Here is a 21,518-nt window from a genome sequence, read left to right on the forward strand (position 1 = left end):
CTATTCCTATAAAATGTACATTAGTAGGACCAATAATCATATGTAGTTCCTATAGGTGTGTACACCTGCATATATACTCTCAATAAATGCAAGCTGTTCTCTCGGCAGAGAAAAGTTAAAAGGCACTTGTTAATTCAAAACAAATTACTGAACACCTACTATGTGCCAGGAACTATATGACACAGTTGGACACAGTGATAAACAAGCCAGAAACAGTCCATGCTCACACGGAACTTCCAGTTTAGGAGCATAAGGAACATATCTCCATCTTTAAGCTTATAAAGAGGATAAAATAGATAGAACGTAAAAATAAACAACTAGACATATCAAGTGGTAATACTCCTACTGAAAAAAAATTAAGCAGAGTAAAGGGAAGAGAGTTCTGGGAGTGGAAGGATTGCTATTTTATGCATGTTGCACAAAGAAAACCACTCTGTTCAGAGTCTTAAACAAAGTGAGGGAGCTAGCCCAGTAGATATCTAGGCGAAAAGCTTTCCAGGCAGAGAGAACAGCAAGTGCAAAGCCCCTGAGGTAAAAGCAAGCTTGGTATGTTCAAAAAACAGCAAAGAGGCCAGTAATGCTGGGGATGAATTAGCAAAAGGGAGAGTAGTAGGAAGTGAATTAAGAGATTGTAAAAGGAGCTTATATCATGTAAGGACACTTACTTTTACTGAGTAAGATGAGGAGACACAAGAGGGTTTGAGTAGAATATCATCTATTTTGTGTTTTAAAAGATTCACTCTAGCCGCTGGGTTGAGATCATTCAAAGTGGGCAGGGGTAGAAGTAGAAAGATCAGTTGAGAGCTACTAAAATAATCTAGGCAAGAGATAATGGTGTCTTAGACAAGGGTAGTAGCAGTGGAGATGCTGAGAAATGGTGGGATTCTGAATATATTTTCAAGAGAAAGCTTGACAGGATGGCCTGAATATGGGTATGAGAGAAAGAGACAAGATTAAGATGATTTCAGGGGTTTTATCTTAAGCAATTAGAAGAATGAAATTGTCATTTATTGAAATAAAAAAAGCTATACAAAAAAATAAGTTTAAAGGGAAAAAAACATTTTGCTTTCAGGAATGTTAGGTTTAAGATGCCTAGGGAACATCCAAGAGCAGATGATCCAGGAGTCTACTTGAAGAATCTAAAGTTCAGGAGAAAGGTCTGGGCTAGAAGTAGAAAATAGAGTCATCACTCTGTAGATGTAAATGGTACTTGAATCTTTTTCTGGCCCTATATATACTCTCTCCTAATCGTTAAACGTGGATTTGAACTTATCTTTTAACACTTACTAGCTATATATGTCTTTAGGCAAGTTTCTTAACCAGGTTAAACTTCAGTTGCCTCATCTATCAAATGGAAGTATTAATACCTACCTCATAAGGCTATTGTGAGGAATAAATAAGATACTGCATACAAAATGCTTACTAGAGGGAGTTGTCATTGTTGCTGTTGAAATCATTTTTTTTTAGATAGTCCCTTTTTAAAAAATCACAAGACTTTATCGTAATTAGGCTATTTTAATTGTTGAAATTAAATGTGGAAATATTAATGCAGTTTTCCTAATCTTAAAATGTTCCATTTTTGTAAATATAAAGTGATACATCCACTACTTATGAGATTCTAATATGCCCACATGGGTGGCATGATATAGGCTGAGAATTGCTTATTTTCTACATATCCTCATCAGTCTAAATAAGGTTAAGTTTTACTCTCTGAAGTCTGCATTAAGGAAAATAATAGAGTTATTAGAGGAGTGAATTCCCAAAAATATCATTAATAACCTTAGGCTGTGCACATGACTTCTCCTTCACTCATAAGGTCAACAGTATACTTCTTACTTCCTCAAATTTAGAGATTTTGAAATTTTATTGCTACATAAAAATAAAAATTGTTGCCATTTTATATGACATTTAAATATTTAATGTATAGAAAAAAGACAAATAACTAAAAATTATGTATCTAGATTAAATAAAAATATGAAAAACATGTATATTGATTTAAATAAAATACAAAAACCTTCATATACTCAGAAATAAATAATGCTAGTAGAACACTAACCAAAATGCTGAAAAATACTTACCGTAAAGTCAAAGTATAATCTCCCTGCATTTTTGTTGAGGCATCTCTGACCAAGAAGGTACCATCTGGCATATCCCGTAATTTGTCATTTACCTCCTCCCTGAAGAATTATAGGAAAAATGAAAAAACATAAGCATTGTTTATTCTCTCTTCACTTATTATTACTAAGGCTAGTTAGGAGGTAGGTATATCTAAGGCTAGGGAATCATGGGGGCCTTCAGAGGTCATTTAGTTCTTCCCCCTAGGTATGTTCATTGTGTTTTGATTTTCAGTGTTATGCAATCTAAGGAAGGGTTATTTGCTTCTTAAAACTCTTCCAGATTTCAACAGTCTGTAGGGGATAGCTTTTCCATTAAGCCCTTAGGGCTTCCTTAGGCAGGTCTGAACTTGCAGAGTTTCAGGAAAAAAATAGCAGCTGTTTAGAAAGGAGGTTATATTTAAGAATGGTGGCAGCTGTCTGATCAGAGGGGGGTGAAATTCACTAAGTTCATAGTCTTTCAAAATAATACTCTCCAATATGAATTTATACTGATAAATTCCTCTGCAGAGCTGATTTAGCACTACAACTCTCAAAGAAAATGTCAGGGCATAAAAGACCCTTGAATTATAGAACAATGTGGTCTTAAAATATAAATTTAAATGGTATTTAAATATAATAGGTCCTTTTAATGTACAATGCTAAAATAAAATTTTTCTAATTTTAATATATGTCATCTTCAAAAAAATAAATATAGAATTATCATATAACCTAAAAATTCCACTTTTGGGATGTATACCCAAAAGAACTGAAAGGAAGGACTTGAACAAACATTTATACAACGTTCATAGCAGCATTATTCACAATAGCCAAAAGCTGGAAACAATTCAAATATTCATCAAAGCCAAATGTACAGATGAAGAAATTAAAATGTGACATACATACATATATATAGAATATTATTCAGCTTTAAAAAAGGAAATTCTGATATATGCTACGACATGGATGAATCTTGAAGACATTATGCGAAGTGAGATAAGCCAGTCACAAAAAGACAAATATTGTATGATTCCATTTATATGAGGTATCTAGAGTAGTCAAATTCATAGAAACAAAAGTAGGATAATGGCTGCCAGGGAGGTGGCTGGTGAGAATAGGAGGAGAGGGGAGTTATTGTTTAATGGGTAGAGCTTCACTTTGGGAAGATGAAATAGTTCCAGAGGTAGATGGTGGTGATGCTTGAACAACAATTTAAATAAATGTACTTTATGCCACTGAACTGTACATTTGAAGATGGTTAACATGGGAAGGAAAAAAAAATAAATGCCACTCTAGTAATGGGAGAGAACAGACACGACAAAGAGAAGGACAAGCATAAACCTGAATACAGCATCAACCTGAAACCTGACTTGGCAGAAATGGATAACAGTTTTTAAAAACAAGAAAATATGATATTCAAATTTTAAAAATACATATGTATATTTTTTTCCTTCTCTAGGTCCAAAATTTTCCAAAACCACATTTTACCCAAAAGGTAAATATATCCAAGAGTCCTGTTTCCCAAAATGAGGTAAGTGAAGAGTGCCATCAAAATCACGTGGGGAGGTTATTAAATGCAGATTCCTGGGCCCCACCCCAATTGATTCTTGTGTATGTAAAGATTGTGGAACCATTGCCTTAGAAACAGAAAAGTAAAGAAAATTAAGTTCCTTTTATCCTAAGACATATGTAACTATCTCAAATGTATGTTTCATTTATTCAGAAATCTATCCTCAATACAGAATTAAAAGTAAAATCACACCCATAATCTAAAGATTTTCATGTCATTTTTTTTTGTGGGAAGAAAAGCATTTAGAAACTTTTGAAATGTTCTCACACGATTTCTTAAATGGTAATCTTTAAATGACAACTAATGAGACATAAAAATGCTTTATTTTACCTAATAATTCTCAAAAATGAGTTTTTAAAAAACTGCATTCATAGTAGCATTCTAGTTACCTTGAAATATCCCCCCAGTACCATTCTGCATCCTGAAGAGAAACAGAACTGTCCTTCATTCCATTTGTAACGGCTGAAGTCACTGGCTTAGGTGGCTTCGGTGGAAGAGCTAGAAGAGAAATTAATATTACTTTGTATATGTAACATATCATTTGTTTTCTAATTTCACCAGGAACTGCTCATTAACCAGTATACATTATGATTCAAATAATTATAAATCAAATTGTGTTATTTTGTTAAATGTTAAACATCAGCCAAAAAAGGGATCCTTTTAGCACTATACCAACAATTGTCTGAAAAGTGAGATTTTCAAGCTATTTAGTTTTTTCCCATCATTCTTATAAAACACTAACTTTTCATTCTGAACAGATGTCCAAAAAAAGGTTCACTATCTTTCAAAAGGCAGTATGACAACCCTTCACAAACAAACAATTCAGTCCAAAAGCCATTAAGTGGGGCTGGTCATGATAGCCTGGTCACGATGGCCAAGAATTGGGGTCAGAGCCCAAAGCAGCTGAGGGAGGACTAACTATATCCATACAGGAGGAAAGCAGCACGGCACAAGACCTCGGCGCTCCAGCAGGTTAAGTGGGGTATACTCACAGGGGAAGCCTAACACAGGGCACTGAAGCTGAGTGAAGTAAGAAGGGCAGTGGCATGGGGTCCAGGTGGCACAGAGTGTTACAGACCATGCTAACAAGGACACAGTCCTCAGAGGTGGGCATCCCAAAGCAGTGGGGCAAAGCCATATAAAGGTGAAAAGAGTTTCTACTTGGATGGGGGATGGGAGGTGGCAGGGGAATACAGCAATAGCTATAAAAGACTGGGTACATACAAAGAGATGGATCAAATAAGTAAAACCATTAAAAATAATAGGAACCAGGTTTTTCATATCTAAAAAGTCAGTTACAAATACAGAAAGGTAAAAAATAGAATGAATACTATGGTTTGGACTGGAATTGCAGCTACAGATGTGAAGTCATGGAATTCATTAGACAGACAGACAGAAAGACAGATGTAGACAGACATAAATGTCTATATTATTCACTAGGTCTGTTCTTTGAGAGGTCCTGGGATCAGCAACACCCCAATATGCACACCTACCACCTCGATCTTAGTTTCTAATGCCATTATTTACTAAAAAGAACCAGAGCTCTTTGAAGAAGTGGCTGATTCCAGGGCTGGGGTACAGCAGTATAGTACCAAGTGAACCTGGAACATCATGCCAAAAAGTAATTAAACAAGTGCTAAAAGAATGAGAAGCCATGATGAAATAAAGAAGCCATCTTGAAGGGACTCCCATTATCAAATCTAAAACAATTGGAACATCAGTACAAATACTGATAAGGAAATATGTCATTAAAAAAATAGGAATATAAGTGTCCGTGCAGATATAAATAAATGAAAAGATTAATGAAAAGGAGGATTTATATAATCTCAGAGGGCCTTATTAATCACAAAATTAAAGACTAATATAACAGTGATGAAAACTGGCAAGCACCACCTTAATCAAGTAATCAAGGTTAATACCACCAGTAATGGCAGAATCATGGGCCCCCAATAAAATGCACTGAAAAGGACACATCACTCCTGTGATATTCCTCCAAATATGCATAAACTGAATCTAATCATGAGGAAACATCTGACAACCACAACTGAGAGACATTCTACAAAATGGCTGGCCTGTAATCTTCCAAAATGTCAAGGTCATGACAGTCAAGAAGGACTGAGGAACTGTTCCAGATTGAAAGAAGAGTAGAGAATCATGACAAGTGTGAGTCTAGACTGAATCCTTTTGTCCATCTGTACAATGGACAAAATTTGAATCTGAAAATGAAATGACAGTAATTCATTAATGTTAATTTTCTGATTTTGATGGTTGTATTGTGGTTACACAGGAGAATATACTTGTTTGTGGAAAATACAAACAAACATGGTCATTACAGTATCATGTTGGCAACTTACTCTCAATGGTCCAAGAAAATCAAGTTATACGTACTGTACTTTTCTGTAAGTTTGAGACTGTTTCGAAAAATTTTTTTAATTAATAAAAAAGTTAGAGTCAATACTAAGGGAAAATGGGAACAATATGTTCTTCAAAACAGAAACTCTTTACTGTTAAATGATTTTCAACAAGACTGTCAAGACAATTCAATTGTGAAAGAAAAGTCTTTTTAACGAATGGTACTGGAACAACTGGATTCTGCATGCAAAAAAAAAAATGCAGTTGTACCCCTATCTCGCACCATATGCGAAAATTAACTCAAAATGCATCAAAGTCTTAAATATGAGAGCTAAAATTATAAAACTTTTAAAACAAAACAGGCTTAAACCTTAATGACCTTGGATTAGGCAATGGTTTCTAAGGTATGACACCAAATGCACAAACGACTAAAGAAAAATAGATAAAACAGATTTCATCAAATTAAAAAATATTTATGCTTCAAAGGATACCATCAAGAAAGTGGAAAAAATAACCCACAGAATTGGAGAAAATCTTTGTAAAGCATATATCTGATAAAAAAAATTTGTATTTAGAATACATAAAGAACGCTTGCAACTTAATAATAAAAAGATAAATTATCCAATTAAAATGGGCAAAGGATCTGAATAGACATTTCTGCAAAGAAGATATACAAATAGCCAACAAGCACATGAAAAGATACTCAATCTCATCAGCCATCAGGGAAATGAAAATCAAAACCATAATGAGATACCACTTTATATCCATTAGGATGACTATAATCAAATAGATAGGTAATAACAGTGTTGTTGAGGATGAAGAAAAATTGGAACTCTCGCACACTGCTGATCAAAATGTAAAACGATACCACTGGAAAATGATACCACAGACTTGGAAAAGTCTGACAGTTGCTAGGTCTCATGGTGACTCTAAATGTAGAGTCACCATGAGACCTAGCAATTTCAATCCTAGCTATCTGTATACACCAGAGAAATGAAACATACGTCCACACAAAAACTTATATATGAATGTTCATCTAGCAGTATTATTTATAATAGGCAAAAAGTGGAGACCCAAATGTCCATCAACAGATGAATGGAAAAAAAGAATACAACATATATCTATACAACAGAATATTATTCAGCAATAAAAAGGAATGAAATACCATAACATGCATGAACCATGAAAACATTACGCTAAGTGAAGGAAGCCAGTCATGAAAGACCACAGGTTTTATGATTCCACTGTCCAGAACAGGCAAATCTATAAAGACAGAAAGTAGATGAATGGTTGCTTAGGGCAGGAGTAGGTTAAAGGGAAACAGGGAATGACATGTGTGCAGAGTTTCTTTTGAGGGTAATGAAAATGTTCCAAAATTGCTTGTGGTGAAGATCGACAACTCTGTGAATATACTAAAAACTAATGAACTATACACACGCTTTAAGTAGGTGAATTGTATGGTATGTGAATTATATCTCAATAAAGCTGTTATTTAAAAACACAAATATCAAACTTCTGTCTTTTATCAGGCTTGCTATAATCCATAATTTTTTTCTAAGTGGCTACTTATTTATACCGATCTTGTCTGAAAAGGATTTGATGTGGCTTATAAAAGGAGCTATAGTTGGAATTTTAATTCTACAAAATTTAAATTATTCCACTTATTCACTTGTAAGGATTAACAGTTTAAACCTGTGCTATACAAAGTACCATGCTATAGCTATGAAAGGTACAAAGACAAGGCACTCCCGGCACTGGGAAGGACGAACCTAGAAAAGAATGATATACAGAAACACCAAACCGTAGCACTCAGTAGAATGACGTAAGTACTATAATAAAGGTAAAAGTAAAGTATACTGGAAACCCAGCAAAAGAAGCAACTGATCCTCGCCCTGGGGAAACTAAGTTCAAACACTAAGCTTCTTAAACCTAGTCTTTACTGAACTAAGTGTCATGACCAGCAGGGCCCAACAAGAACTAATCTACTTCCATGAATCAGCAAGTGGGTTGCACCTTAAACACCAAAAGGAGTCAGAGACTTGTTGTTGTCTATAACTCTTCTCTGGAAGAGCTCTATACTGAACTGAGTTGCCCAGGCTGCATGGAGAAGCTGCGATTTATGGATATTGATAGTTCCCTGATAGCTCTACCACCAACAAACATATAATGGCCATTTCACATCCATTACATAGGGCTTCCCTCAGCCTCCTTGTATCTTGCTTTTTCTCATCTGAAGAGATATTAAATAATTACAAAGCAGTTCCTATACAAAGTTGCTTAAAAAATACAACCATAATGAACTATAAGATCTGAAATGAATGCAATCGCCTTACCACTACATTCTTATTTATCATCACACCATACATATATTAAATAAAAATTTATTAAATACCTCTGTACTAAAAGCTGAGAATATAGAGATGAACTAGATAGACACAGTCCCTATACTTACGAACTTTATAATCCAAAAGGGTAAATTTCAAGATAATTATTTCTAAAATCATGAGTGCGTTCAAATTTAGCTCAACTAAACTATCCTGAATCTTCAAACCAAGTGTTTTGCTTTCTCCAGTAGTCGATCCCATCCCCATGTAAATTATAGAATTTACTAGGCAAAAGTAAACAAAAATTTACCTTAAATAACCTTCTTCTAATTTCATGCAGATAAGCAGATTTATACGTGTATGTCACTTCCAGAGTATGAATAAACAAAGGTAAAAAATTCCAAATCACATACATTTTAAGTAGGTCAATGCAACATATTGAAAGAAAAGCCCATTAGGGTACATTAATTATCCTTCAACTCTTTGCCTAAGTAGTTCTTGTACTGGGTGAGCACAACATTGAGCGGTAAGTTAAATGCACCTGAGCAAATACCTTCCTAAATCAGTATCCATAAAATACCTAGTACTTTTATTTCTACTTAATAGACAATGAAACTTATTTCTCTTTCCATTTTGAGAAATTATATTTCAAGTTTTTAAATCAGTAATATAGAAGATATTTTAAATTCAATTTTAATATATAGCTATATGAACATACACATATATGTACATGCATTTGTATATGTGTATATATTTACATATATGTATAGACATCAATAAGAATACACAAACTGTTAATAGTGTATAGTATCACAGGAGAGCACTTTCTTTACCTATGTATGTTTTCTTTTATATGTTAACGAAAACAATAATTATGGGCTATGAGTAATTTTTCATTTTAATTTACTGTTTTCTTTTTTAAAAACTTTCAAAAATTCACTTTGATATTTTTTAACTAAAGAAAGTATTCAGGGGCTGAAGCACTGTAAAAAAACTATTTCTTTGGTCATAAACTGCAAATAACCTACAAAGAGTACACTAAAGTATTGTTATTAAAGCTAAATGTACCAAAGTTGATAACTATAGTGTACTGTAATACATAAATATTCCTATTCTTAGGAAATATATATTGAGGTACTTAAGGGTTAAGGGCCAGGATGGATGTAAGTTACTGTCAAATAGTTCAGAAAAAAGCATTATTATTTTACATAAAGAGAAAGCATGTATGATAAGGCAAATTGGAGTAAAATGTTAACAGATGAACCTGAGTAAAGGACATATGGGTGTTCTTTGTATTCTTATTTTTGCATCTTTTCTATAAGTTTGAAATTATTTCCAAATAAAAATTTTTAATTTTTTAAATTAAGAATCAAGGTTAGGCACTTATTAAAACCAGGGAAGAATGGAAGATCTCAGGCCTCACAGTCTGTGCTGGGATTTGACTTTATGAAGGATGGCTTTAAATCAGAAATGGAAGAAAAGCTAAAACAATATTTGAACGTCTCCAGTCTGTGCTTGGGGTGAGGCGGTGGGGGGCAGGGACGTGATGAAGCATATCTAGTTATATAAGCGAAGTCAGAAGGCTTCAAGCCTTTTGATTCCAAGTATCACAAAACCAGGAGCCAACTGTCTTTCCCCTATTTCAGGGTCAAGTTTTAACCAACATTCTGTCTAAACCCTGACCAAAGACTTTAATTCTATAACCCAAACATACAGCATAATGCCTGGTACATATTCAATAAAGGTGTTCATTCAACAAATACTAACTAAGGACCTGCTTATTTGAGGCCTTTGTTTCTTTCATCCATAAAATGGTTCTAAAGTAGTACTTACATCCTCTGAAGATTAAATGAGTTAATATGTGTGAACTTTTTGGTGCTCCATGGCACCCTATTCTTTCTATCTGTTTTCTGTGTAAACTTAAAATAGTATATGACACACAGCAATCAATAAACTGTTAGCTATAGGTGCCAAAGATAGCTTAGCTTAGATGCCAAAGATAATAACAAGACAGTCCAGTGGGCAATTTGAATAGGTACAACATACAATTACTATACTGTGGTTAAACACAATAAAAGAGAAGTATTTTTAAAGTATATTTAAAAGGTGAATATTATGGAAAATTATGTATATCTCAATATAAAAAAGAGAGACAGAAAGAATAGGGTGCCATAGAGCAGAAAATAAGGGCACTGAATCTAGAAAGAGTCACAGTAGACAAAATATATAGTGGCCCAGATTAATGGAACAGCATGTATTTTTAAAAAAATCCAAATGAGGAAAATAAGGTGGGAAAAAGTTAAAGTTCATTTTAGCTACCTGTTATCTCCTGTGTTCTCACCCCACTATTGCTCTGAGCAGCCTCTCCACCAAACTATCACCTCATTACTAACCATTCCATCATGTCCTCTAGACCCTCCTCCCTGACCATTCTCCTCACATTCTAATTAAACTCTTTTATGGCTTCAAAATCTTCCCAGAAAGTGTTTTAGTCCCTGACTTCCTAGTTCTCTGAAATCCAGCTCATCATGAAGGACACTACAACCTTACAGTCCTCGCTCTTGGAAAGTTGCTCATTTTCCCACATCTCATGGACTCTGTTCTTTCTTAGCTCTGTTTTCCTAGAAGGCTGTCTGGGCCTCTGTTCTTCCTTAGCTCTGTTTTCTTAGAAGGCTGTCTGCTTCCTTCACACTTTAAAACTGGCATTTCCCTGGCTCTCTTTTTATACTATTCTCTCATCTACTCCCATAGCTTCAAATAATACCTATATTCTAATACCAAAATAGTACTTCTAACTACAGGGTCTTTTCTAAATTTCTGATTGTCCAACAGGATACACCTAATATGTGTCAAGCACTGTAGCAGGCACAGTGAACTAGACAGTGAGTCTCACACTTTAATGTGGTTATAAATCACTCAGGATCTTGGAAAATGTAGAATATAGCTTGTCAGGCATGGCTTGGGGCTTGGAATTCTGCATTTTTAACAAGCTCCCAGGTGATGCCAATGCTGCTGGTCCAAACTGAGTAGCAAGGAGCTTACAGATATCCCTCTTTGAAAGGCTTTTATGGGGTTAAAAAAAAAGTTGAGTACAGTAGCTAAAATACAGTTGATTAAATACATGTGATTCTTCAGTCCCTCTATAAATCACTCCGAACTGGCAATAAAACATATTTTTAAAGGTATAAACACACAATCAGGGGAGGAAACAGCAGCCAATAGCAACACAAATTTAATACAGGAAAAGCAACCAGATGAATCTGACTTGATAGAGCGCAAAAACTGAAACCTAAGCCTGAAGAGAGAAAAGTCCAATAAAAAAGCAAAGCAATCTGATTCACAACACTATTCTCTGGAAAGAGCAGGAATTGGAGACACAATGCATCTCTAAAGGGAGGATTGAGGGATGGGGCTGAAAACAGGAGGATTGGCCAAAAGTCTATAGAAAACGCAGTTAGATCCACCCCCACCCCCACCTCCCTACCCCCCCAACACCGTTTTTTCTCTGCAAGCCCCAACCAACCAGGCAGCCTCCCCACCCTAGACAAAGGCTGCCTGTCAACTCATCAGTCCAGAGAAACAATTAAAGAGGCTTTGGATTCAGGGAACATTAAGCACAGCTGGGACTAGGGGTTAAGTCCCTTATTGAAAACAGAATTAAGGAAAAGTCTACTAAACAGGTAGATGGTCCCAACCCCCTTCCCCACATCAGTTCTCTGAACACTGCGTCATTAAGCTCATACCCCAGGCAGGAGTTAGGGAGATTTTTCTCTGAAAAAACTGACGAGACCCAAAAGAGACCTAAAGATATGGATATTTTGCAGTTACCAATGAAAAAGATATTCACTATTTTATCACCTTTCAGCCAAGGCCTCCAGTTAACACACCCTGTCCACTTACATGAAGCTTCGAAATCTTTGAATCTCATTCTTAAGTAAGAACAAATCCTTTAAAAAGAAAGTAAATTCTGACATATGCTACAATATGGGTGAGCCATAAAGACATCTTCATGAAGATTTAAGAACCTTGAAAAAATAAGCCAGGCTCAAAAGGTCAAACATTGTATAGTTTCTCTTATATGAGGTTCCTAAAGTAGTCAAAATTCACAAAGACAGAAGGTAGAATGGTGGCCACCAGGGGCTGGGGGGAAAGGAAATGGGAGGTTATTGTTTAATGGGTACAGAATTTCAATCAGGTAATATGAAAAAGTTCTGGAGATGAATGACAGTGATGGGTTGCACAAAAATGTAAATGTACTTAATACTTGAGAACTGTACACTTAAAAATGGTTAAAATGATACATTTTGTTGTGCATATTTACAATTAAAAAAATAAAAGAACAAACCACAAGACATTTAAAGAAAGCCATCAATGTTAAAGAAGACCAAAACAAACAAAGGAACTTAGGAGTAAATAAAAGAATTCAAGGAAAACTTCACAGTCACATTAAAAAACATTAATATCCTCAGAAATATAAAAGAAAATACTGCATCTATGAAACAGAAACAAAATCTATAATAAAGTAACATTAAATAACAAGAACCCTTAGAATATTATGTTTTTTTTTTAAAAAAACCTCAATTGACAAGCTGGCAGATAAAGTTAAGGAAATCTCCCAAGAAGTAGAAAAGTAATTAAAAAATAGGAGAAAAGAGAATTAGAGGATAAACCCAAAAGATCCAACACTCAAATAACTAGAAGTTCCAGAAAGCAGGAAAAAAAAAGAAAAAGGACATTTTCAAAAATGAAGGACATACATTTCCTGAATGCAAGTGCCCACACAGTATGGCCACACAATGAATGAAAAAGACCCACATCAAGGCAAGTCCCTGAGGAATTTCACACCAGGACAAAGAGAAGGTCTTAAAATTTATCATAAGGGGGTTGGGAGGAAACAGGTCACAAGGAACTAAGGCCTGAAATGTCTTTGATTCCTCAACAACAACACTGGAAACTAAGGACACTAGAGAAAAACCTTCAAATTCTGAGGGAAAATGATTTTCAACCTAGAATTCTACACCTGCCAAATTATCAATTACGTACATATGAGGGTAGAACTAATATATTCATTTATACAAAGTCTGAAACAACTTATTTCTTGACACACTTTCTTAAGGAAGCTCCTGAACGATGTGCTCTACCAAAATGAAGAAATAAACCTAGAAAAGGAGATGGTATAGGATTCAAGAAAATGGAGGCCAACACAGGAGAGAAGCAAAAACAATCTCCAGGATAACAGTGACAGGAAGTACCAGGATGACAGTTAAAAACAATAGTTGGTACTCTAGCAAGAGAACAAAGGGCGATTCAGAGGGTATTTTGAAAGAAAAAAAAATGGAAATGATAGATTATTTAATGTTTAACCATACTGAGTGTTATAGTCCTGTAAAAGAATATGGGGATAAAACTGTCATAAGTACATAAGAAAATTAGGCAAATTTTTAAAAACTAAGGCAATAATTCCAAAAAATTATATAACAAAGGAAATGCAATCATATGCTAACAGCTTGTCTGTGAACACTATATATAGTCATAATAGTGTAAATACTAAAAGATAATTTAAAAAACAATTATAATTATATAGATATATTTGGAAAATGGGTAAAGGGAAAGTGTGTATGACATAAGAGAACTAAATCTCCATTTTCCTTAGAAGGAATAAGTAATATCAAAAAGTGAAAATATTTAAAATAGTAGTATAAGCATATTATGAAAAATACAAAGGTAAAAACCAGAAAAAAGAAGCTGAAAGAGTTAAGTGTTGGCTCTGTAGATTAGAAATTGGGAGTTGGAGAGGATAGAGCAGGGATCTGTTTTTTTTTTTTCCCCACTATAAACCCTGAAGTACCTTTTCACTTTTTAAACTATGAGCTTTTATTGCTTTGATGAAACTAAAAACTAAATTAAATGAACGTTTATTCTGGTTCTGCCACTTAAACTAGATTTGGTAAGTTATCTTACCTCTCTAAGCCTCATGATCAACAATAATGTTAAAACTAACTTGTGTAGGCTAGCAAGAGTTGTTGCGTTTTCAGGAATTCTGCAAGCCACTGTTATACAGAGTCAATATTAAAAATTAAATCATATAAACACACAAAAAAATTATATTAATTTTACTAATTTTATTTTATTATCTATGCCTTTAAAGTAATTTATATCTACTGTATTTGTATAATAGAAATACTTTGTGCTACTGCACATCTCTTTCAAACTCTGCATTCAGTTTATCACATTGGTAGCATGAAGTCAGCCACAGTGGGATTATTTACACTTTAGAAATCAGCAAACTACAAATCAGAGTTTGATTTATAGTTGTACTAATTACCTAGAGGGGTCAGAAAACTATGGCCTTCTGCCTGTTTTTGTACAGTACAAAGAATGGTTTTTATATTTTTAAATGGTTGGAAACACACACAAAAAAAGAATATGCAACAGAGAACATATGTAGCCTACAAATCCTGAAGTATTTACTGTTTCTACAGAAAAAGTGTGTCCATCCCTGATTTAGACAAAGAAAGTGATGGAGAAAAATGTTAATTCAATGTGATAATCTCAACACCAAGGCTGCAGTTTTAATATAACAAGAAATTAGATGGTGTTCAAAAACAAATATATCTTCCTCACCAATCCTGTTCCTCCTATCTGCTCCAATATGGTCTATCCTATTAAAGGGCGTCACTATGCATTTGTCAAACCTCATAGACCTGTACACCAAAGAGAGTAAATTTTACTTCATGTAAGTTTTAAAAAATGTATTTAAATCATATGTGGAACTTTTAAAATAAAGATGTCTGGGTCCAACTCCCTAGAGATTCTGATTCAGTTGATCCAGAATGAGACTAGGTTATCTGTGGATTTTATAAACACAACTGGTAATTTTAATTAGAAAAAAAAAAAACTAGGATGAGAACTCTGTTCCTAATCTCACTAATGTGCTCTGATTTTATCTCTACAGCTTTCCCACTTACGTCAATACTCTCCCTGTTCTTTCACCTCTATGAGGGCTCCAATTCCTCAAACTCATTACTTTTCATTCGATGCTGATCTTCACTCCTTCTCTATCTCAACTAATACTCTCACCTCTTTTGTCTCTCTTATCCTCCCAACTGAAACTGCCTGGCAAGACCCCAACCACAGCTTAAGCCATTTTCATGCTTTTTCTGCTCTCTCCTTAAGCTGCTGGGGGGAAAGGGGGACTGATTACCTCATCTTCAACTTGGCTTCACTAGTAATGATCTCCAATCACAAGTACCTCAACATCATGCGAAAATCTTTCCATAGATTTCCCTTTCTCCCACTCCTCACCATTGCTATTGCAAACCTTCTCCGCCTTCCTCAAACATCATAGTCCACCTCTCTTCACTCATTTTTGATAGATCTCATTTCACCTCCTATATAACAGAGAAAATAAAGATTGTGAGCAGAGCGCTACTTGTTTCCTGCCGTTCACCTATAAATTTATGTGCATCTACACCCATTTTTCCTTTCTTATTTAAATTAATCCCTCCACCAAATGCTCTGGATCTCATTTCCTTTTACCACTGAAGGGACTACAGTTTTCCTGAACCCTATTCCTACTGTCTAGCCCCTCCTGCTTCACTGGGTCCTTTCTACAAGCTTGTAAATGTGTCCAAATCACTCAACTACAGGTCCCCTAATAGAAGTGGTTCTTTTGGGTTATAAACTTTTAAAGAGCTGATGAAAGCTTCAAGGCTTCTCTCCCGACAAAATGTACATACCCACACAGTTTGCACATAATATTGGGGAAGGAGGGGGTTCATAAATCCCAGCTTAAGAACTCATACCCTATAATTTCCATTCTCTTTTCTCCTTTATACCCAAGCTTTTCAAAAAGCTATACACTGCCTCTTTCCAAATTCCCTCCTCAATTTATTGTAATCCTGCCTCCCAAACTCACAACTCCACTAAAACCATTCTTGCCAAGGTCTGTGACCCTGTTGCTAAATTCAGTAGACACTTTTCAGTCCTTATCTGCAGCATTTGATACTGCTAATAATTCCCTCCTTTTTGAAATTCCCTCTTTACTCAGTATCTGAAACCCTACACTCCTCTGTATCTTTTCTACCTCTCTGGACATTCTTTGTAAATATGGCATAGGCTCCTTTTCCCAGGCTAGTTGGAGTATCATCAGGGATCCATCTTTGATTGCCTCCTTATCCTACCTAACTGCATCTTTGGGTTTTCACTTCTTTTCTGTGAAGCTCCTGTGTGTATGAGTAATAAACCTTTTCTCCTGTTAATCTCACATTTGTTGGTTTAATTTACAGGCTCCAGTAACTGAACCTATAAGGATAGAGGAAAAGTTTTTTCTCCCCAACACTCAGCAAAGGTGACAGTAGCCACCAAGAACATTTATTAGCCATTCACAGGATATCTGTTATCACTAAATCAGACCTAAGTAACACATGTAGAACCAAAATGACAAATATAAATGCAGTCATCCCTGTATTAGGAAAAAACTCTCTCACACTTTTGGCTTAGTTATTGGCAGTTTAGTAGAAGTAGAGATAGTAAACTAGTAGACCAGAAATTGTCTTTAATTTCAAAAAGAAAAGGAAGAAAGAAACTACTACTAATTCCTGTTTCCTTTTTGCAGTTAACTATTAAGCTACAATTAGTTACTGGTTCTGATCAAGCAACTGAAAAGAAATAAAGGAATTTGTAGTGCTCTCTTAACATCTCCCTTTCTTTCTCAACTTCTTATATTTTTAAAAAATTATTAATATTTACCTTCCAAAAAGTAAATCTTATCTTCTACAAATATCCTTGACATATAGGTCTTTTCAAAGAGAGCTATGAGACCAAAGTCAGGAGCTCTTAATGCTGTGACCAAAGACTGAAGTTCTCCATAAGATGTAATAGTTAGTTACTCAACAGTGCTATGTTTTCCTGAGAAGATACGAGATTTAGCTATGCATATCCATGAATGGTGATGTGGGAGAGTAAATAAATGTCTCTCAAGTTTAAAAAAAATCCTTGACATAAAAATTCTCAATTTAAGAAAAGCGTTCCATTCATATAAACTTTTGCTATATGAAATGACAGTATTATATTTAAATACTAAGTACATAAAGAGATTATCCTGTTAAATGTTGTCAAAGGCAAATGATTTATCAGAGACACATGACAAACTTGAAATATTTCACTGGATGATAAATTCTGACTACCTGAATAGGAAGTTTTAACCATGGTACTCTGACCACATTAGTTGAAAGATATTCTGAATTTCTGGAAACATTAAGCCAGGTTTTACTAACCACTGCTAAGGAATCAGGGAACAAGAAAAAATTCCCAGTTCATGTAATTGTGAATAACCAGAAATTCCATGAGATTTTAAATACAAAAATAATAATACTAAATAATTTTATTAAAATACATTTCCTAAACTCACAAATCTATTTTACTTTAGAGGAATGAAAATAAAAAGAATTAGAACTACCCTAGACATTTTAATATAATCTTAGTTATAGAAAAATACTTAGAAAAAAATGACTGGTTGATCAGGCTATCCAGAGGGAATTTAAATTAAATCTTCAGCTTTTAGAAACCCTAAAAATAAAATTACAAAAACAGGAGGAGAGAAACAAAAACATTTCACTTTTTTTTAAAAGGGAAACAACTGACAGCTTTAACCAACTTCTTTTTAAAAGACAACGATTAAACAAAATTTCGCCCCAGCATCAGTGAGCTGCCACATTCAAATTCAGACTTCAACTACCTGGCATGCAGAATTGAATTACAGAACAATTTTGCTCATGCATGGACAAATACTATTTTTCCCCACTGAAACGATTTATCTGTAGCGTGCTCATTAGTAGCACTAACCCTTTCCTGTGTCCCAACAACCAACCTGCTTTGTGAGCTAAATCCCAATCCCAAATCAGTTGTTGTTGGCAAAACTAATCTCTGAATGAAAACAGTACAACAGCCAATCACAACACAGAACTTGGATCGTATGTTACACTGATGATGAGACAGAAAACTGTGCGGTTTCCAGCAGGTAGTTTTAGTTGAGCTTCTTGGCTCAGCAAAATGATCTTATCTTTGGAAACATATATATTTTCTTTATATTGCTAATTTTTTCTTTGAAAATGTTTTTCTAAAAGACTAGCTCAACCAAAACAATAATTTCAACAATTAGGAGAAATAACATTAAATTAATTAAACACTAAAACATTCAGGTTGAAATAATGTGATTTTTCCCTCCTTCTGTGCCTTTCCCCAAGCTAGAAACAGAGTTCCTACAGATTTCAATTTATCTTGAGTGTCTTTTTTTGCCCACTCACATGATATAATTTAGGTAAACAGCAATTTCTTCTGTTAAAGTTAACTGCTTTAAAGATTCAAAAAAATGCTAATAATAATAATTTCCTCCTGATAGCAATGAATTCATTATATTTTCAAGGAATTCTCCAGTTGGAGAATAAGATGATTAAGGCATGATAAGTTTTAGATATATTCCATTCAAATAAAAAGAATATTGTTTCTTAGCATTGCTCACAAACTCACAGATGGAATTAAAACAATTTTTAAACCTATCATTCTCACAGATTACTAATAATTAGTGAATGATAGCTACTGGTCTAAAATAAAATCTGGCTCACATATAACCTATCCATGTAACTTTGGACCATCCTCTTAAATTCTCTTGTCTACTTACCTATAAAATATTTGATTATATCTAAATAGTCCCTCCTACCTCTAATTTTTATTGGCCTTTATCGCTGGCCACCTAAGATAGTTTCCTAGGCAGATTTCACTGGAATACCAGAAATTTCATTAAAACTTTACTGGTACCACGAGTCATGTTCCCATCTGGTAAGCTAAATGCAATTATGAAGATCGCCATGTATTTCTAGGTGTTCATAAAAATTAACCAGAACCCCAAAAAATCAGCATTAATGTTTTTTTAAAAATGAATAACAAAACTGAAGAAAATCAAAATTAGATGTGTGTGGTGGGGAGAGTAGCAAAACAGAAGAGAGAACACTTTTCAACTCACTGCATGAAGCCAGTATTACCCTGATACCAATACCAGAAAAAGACAACACAAGAGAAGAAAATTACAAACCAGTAAGTATCCCTTAGGAACACAGACACGAAAATCCTCAACAAAATACTAGCAAACCAACTCTAGCAACACATAAAAAGGATTATATACAAGTGAGATTTATTCCAGGAATGCAAGGTTGGTTCAACAAACAAAAATCAATTGATCACAACAGATGCAGAAAAAAACATCTGACAAAATCAAACACCCTTTCATGAAAAAAACACTCAACAAACCAGGAATTAAAGAGAATTTCATCAACCTGATAAAAGGCAACTAGAAAAATCCATAGCTATCATCATACTTAATGGTGAAAGACTGAATGTGTTCCCTTAAGGAATATTACAAGGATGTTTTCTATTGCCACTTCTACTCAACACTATATTGGAGGTTCCAGCCAGAGCAATTAGGGAATATAAATAAAAGGCATCCAGGTTAGAAAGAAGTAGGAGGGAAAAATAATAGCGTAGATGATAGAGGCTCTGTTCATCCCTTTGGTGACCAAATCGAAGTTGTGACGGAAACAAGGAGCAAACAGCAAGGTAAAATCACCTGGGATGAACAAGCCATACAACTAGGGAGAGATCTAAGAAATCACCCTGCAACGGAAGAAGGTAGGACGGGAGGCTGCCCGGTCTCGAGTGGCTGAGTGGGACTGAGGCTGCAGCAGTGGGAACCCGTAGCTGCAGATTCCTCTTAAAGGGGCCGTGCCCACAAGCGGACTTCCGTGGTGATGGACCTGCTCACTCTGAGCACCAGTGCCGATTTCGGTTGCGTGCAGGAGGCACCAGGAACTTACAGGGAAACACTGAGTTGTCGAAGTGAGGGCTGAGGCGAGACTCACGCTGTACAGAAGCATCCAGCAGCATCCATTCCTCTATTGAGTCCTCCCCTCTCCCAGTGTGCTGACACAGCGCTGCCATAGCTGAGAAGTCATCAAACTGGATAACAGAGGTCGCCCCGCCCAGAGGATTCCCTGAAACCTCACCTCCCCCAACTTGCAGCCTCACTCAAGCCACATCCAGGTGTATCCTCGGCAAGTCAGATGCTCCTTGCTGAGCAGCGCTTAGCCTCACACTGGAGGCAGCTGGCCTCAGTTTCTGGTGTGGCCTTTTGAGGCAACTATAAGCACAGCATCTGTGGATTGCTTGCTGAATCCTAACAGGTGGCCCCGGAGGGGCACAGGATGGGGATAAATGTGGCCTGTAGCTGAACCCCTTTCAGGACTGTGCCACTGGATACCTACTATACAAATCCACACTAATAAGACCAGAAGACTTGGGCGCTTTGCTTAGTACATAGAAACAGACATGGAAAGGCAGCCAAAATGGGAAGACAAAGAAGCAGAAACCATATGAGAACAGAACAGAGATCAAGAAATACTGGAGTCAAGCAATCTAACAGATACAGAGCTCAAAACACTCATTATAAAGATGCTCAATGAACTTTTGAGAAATGTAGATAAATTCAGTGAGAACTTTAACAAAGAGATAAAAAACATAAAAATTGAAATAGAAATTATAAAAGGGAACCAGTCTAAAATGAAGATTATCTGAGATGAAGAATATATTAAACGGAATAAGCAAAGAAATAAACGACGTGTATAAAGAAGAGGATCAAATGACCTATATAGAGGACAGAAAAGCCAAGGACATTCAATCATAATGGCAAGAAAAAAGAAGCCAAGACTATAAAAATAATTTAAGAAGCCTATGAGACACTATTAAAGATCAAAATAACCATCTATCTCGTCGGCATACCTGAAGAAAGAAAACAAGATGTTGAACAGCTATTTGAAGAAATAATGATGGAAAACTTCCCTAACCTGGTGAAGGAAATAGACATACAACCCCAGGAAGCTCGGAGAATCCCAAAAACCAGGAATCCAAAGAGGCCCACACCAAGATACATCATAATTAAAATGCCAAAGGTTATTCACAGAGAGAGAATCTTAAAAGCAGCAAGAGAAAAGCAGATAGTTACCAACAAGGGAGCACCCATAAAACTGGCAGCTGATTTCTCAAAAGAAACTGCAGGACAGAAGGGCTTGGCAAAAAATATTCAACATGATGAAGACCCAGGATGTACAACCATGAATACTTTATCCA

At 35.3% G+C, this 21,518-nt stretch overlaps 1 protein-coding gene and 1 non-coding gene across 10 annotated transcripts in view; one reads left to right on the forward strand and one right to left on the reverse strand.

Annotated features, from left to right (window-relative positions):
* Nucleotides 1-21,518, reverse strand: part of PIK3R3 (phosphoinositide-3-kinase regulatory subunit 3) — a 67,874-nt gene that overhangs the window by 20,916 nt on the left and 25,440 nt on the right. For 8 of the 9 annotated variants that reach the window (XM_039884846.1, XM_039884893.1, XM_039884902.1 and 5 more), the window contains exons 3-4: nt 4,053-4,161; nt 2,079-2,177 (exon numbers count right to left, since the gene is read on the reverse strand). In XM_039884846.1, coding sequence (XP_039740780.1) covers nt 2,079-2,177; nt 4,053-4,161 — 208 coding nt within the window. Of the gene's footprint in view, nt 1-2,078; nt 2,178-4,052; nt 4,162-15,644; nt 15,731-21,518 lie in introns of all 9 variants that reach the window. The other variant, XM_039884910.1, reaches the window with a different exon arrangement.
* Nucleotides 17,136-17,265, forward strand: LOC120581476 (small nucleolar RNA SNORA25). Its single transcript, XR_005647285.1, has one exon. It is a non-coding gene; the product is annotated as a small nucleolar RNA SNORA25 (small nucleolar RNA).

This window comes from Pteropus medius, unplaced genomic scaffold (assembly GCF_902729225.1).
Source record: "Pteropus medius unplaced genomic scaffold, Ma_sr-lr_union100, whole genome shotgun sequence".
Lineage (NCBI taxonomy): Eukaryota > Metazoa > Chordata > Mammalia > Chiroptera > Pteropodidae > Pteropus > Pteropus medius.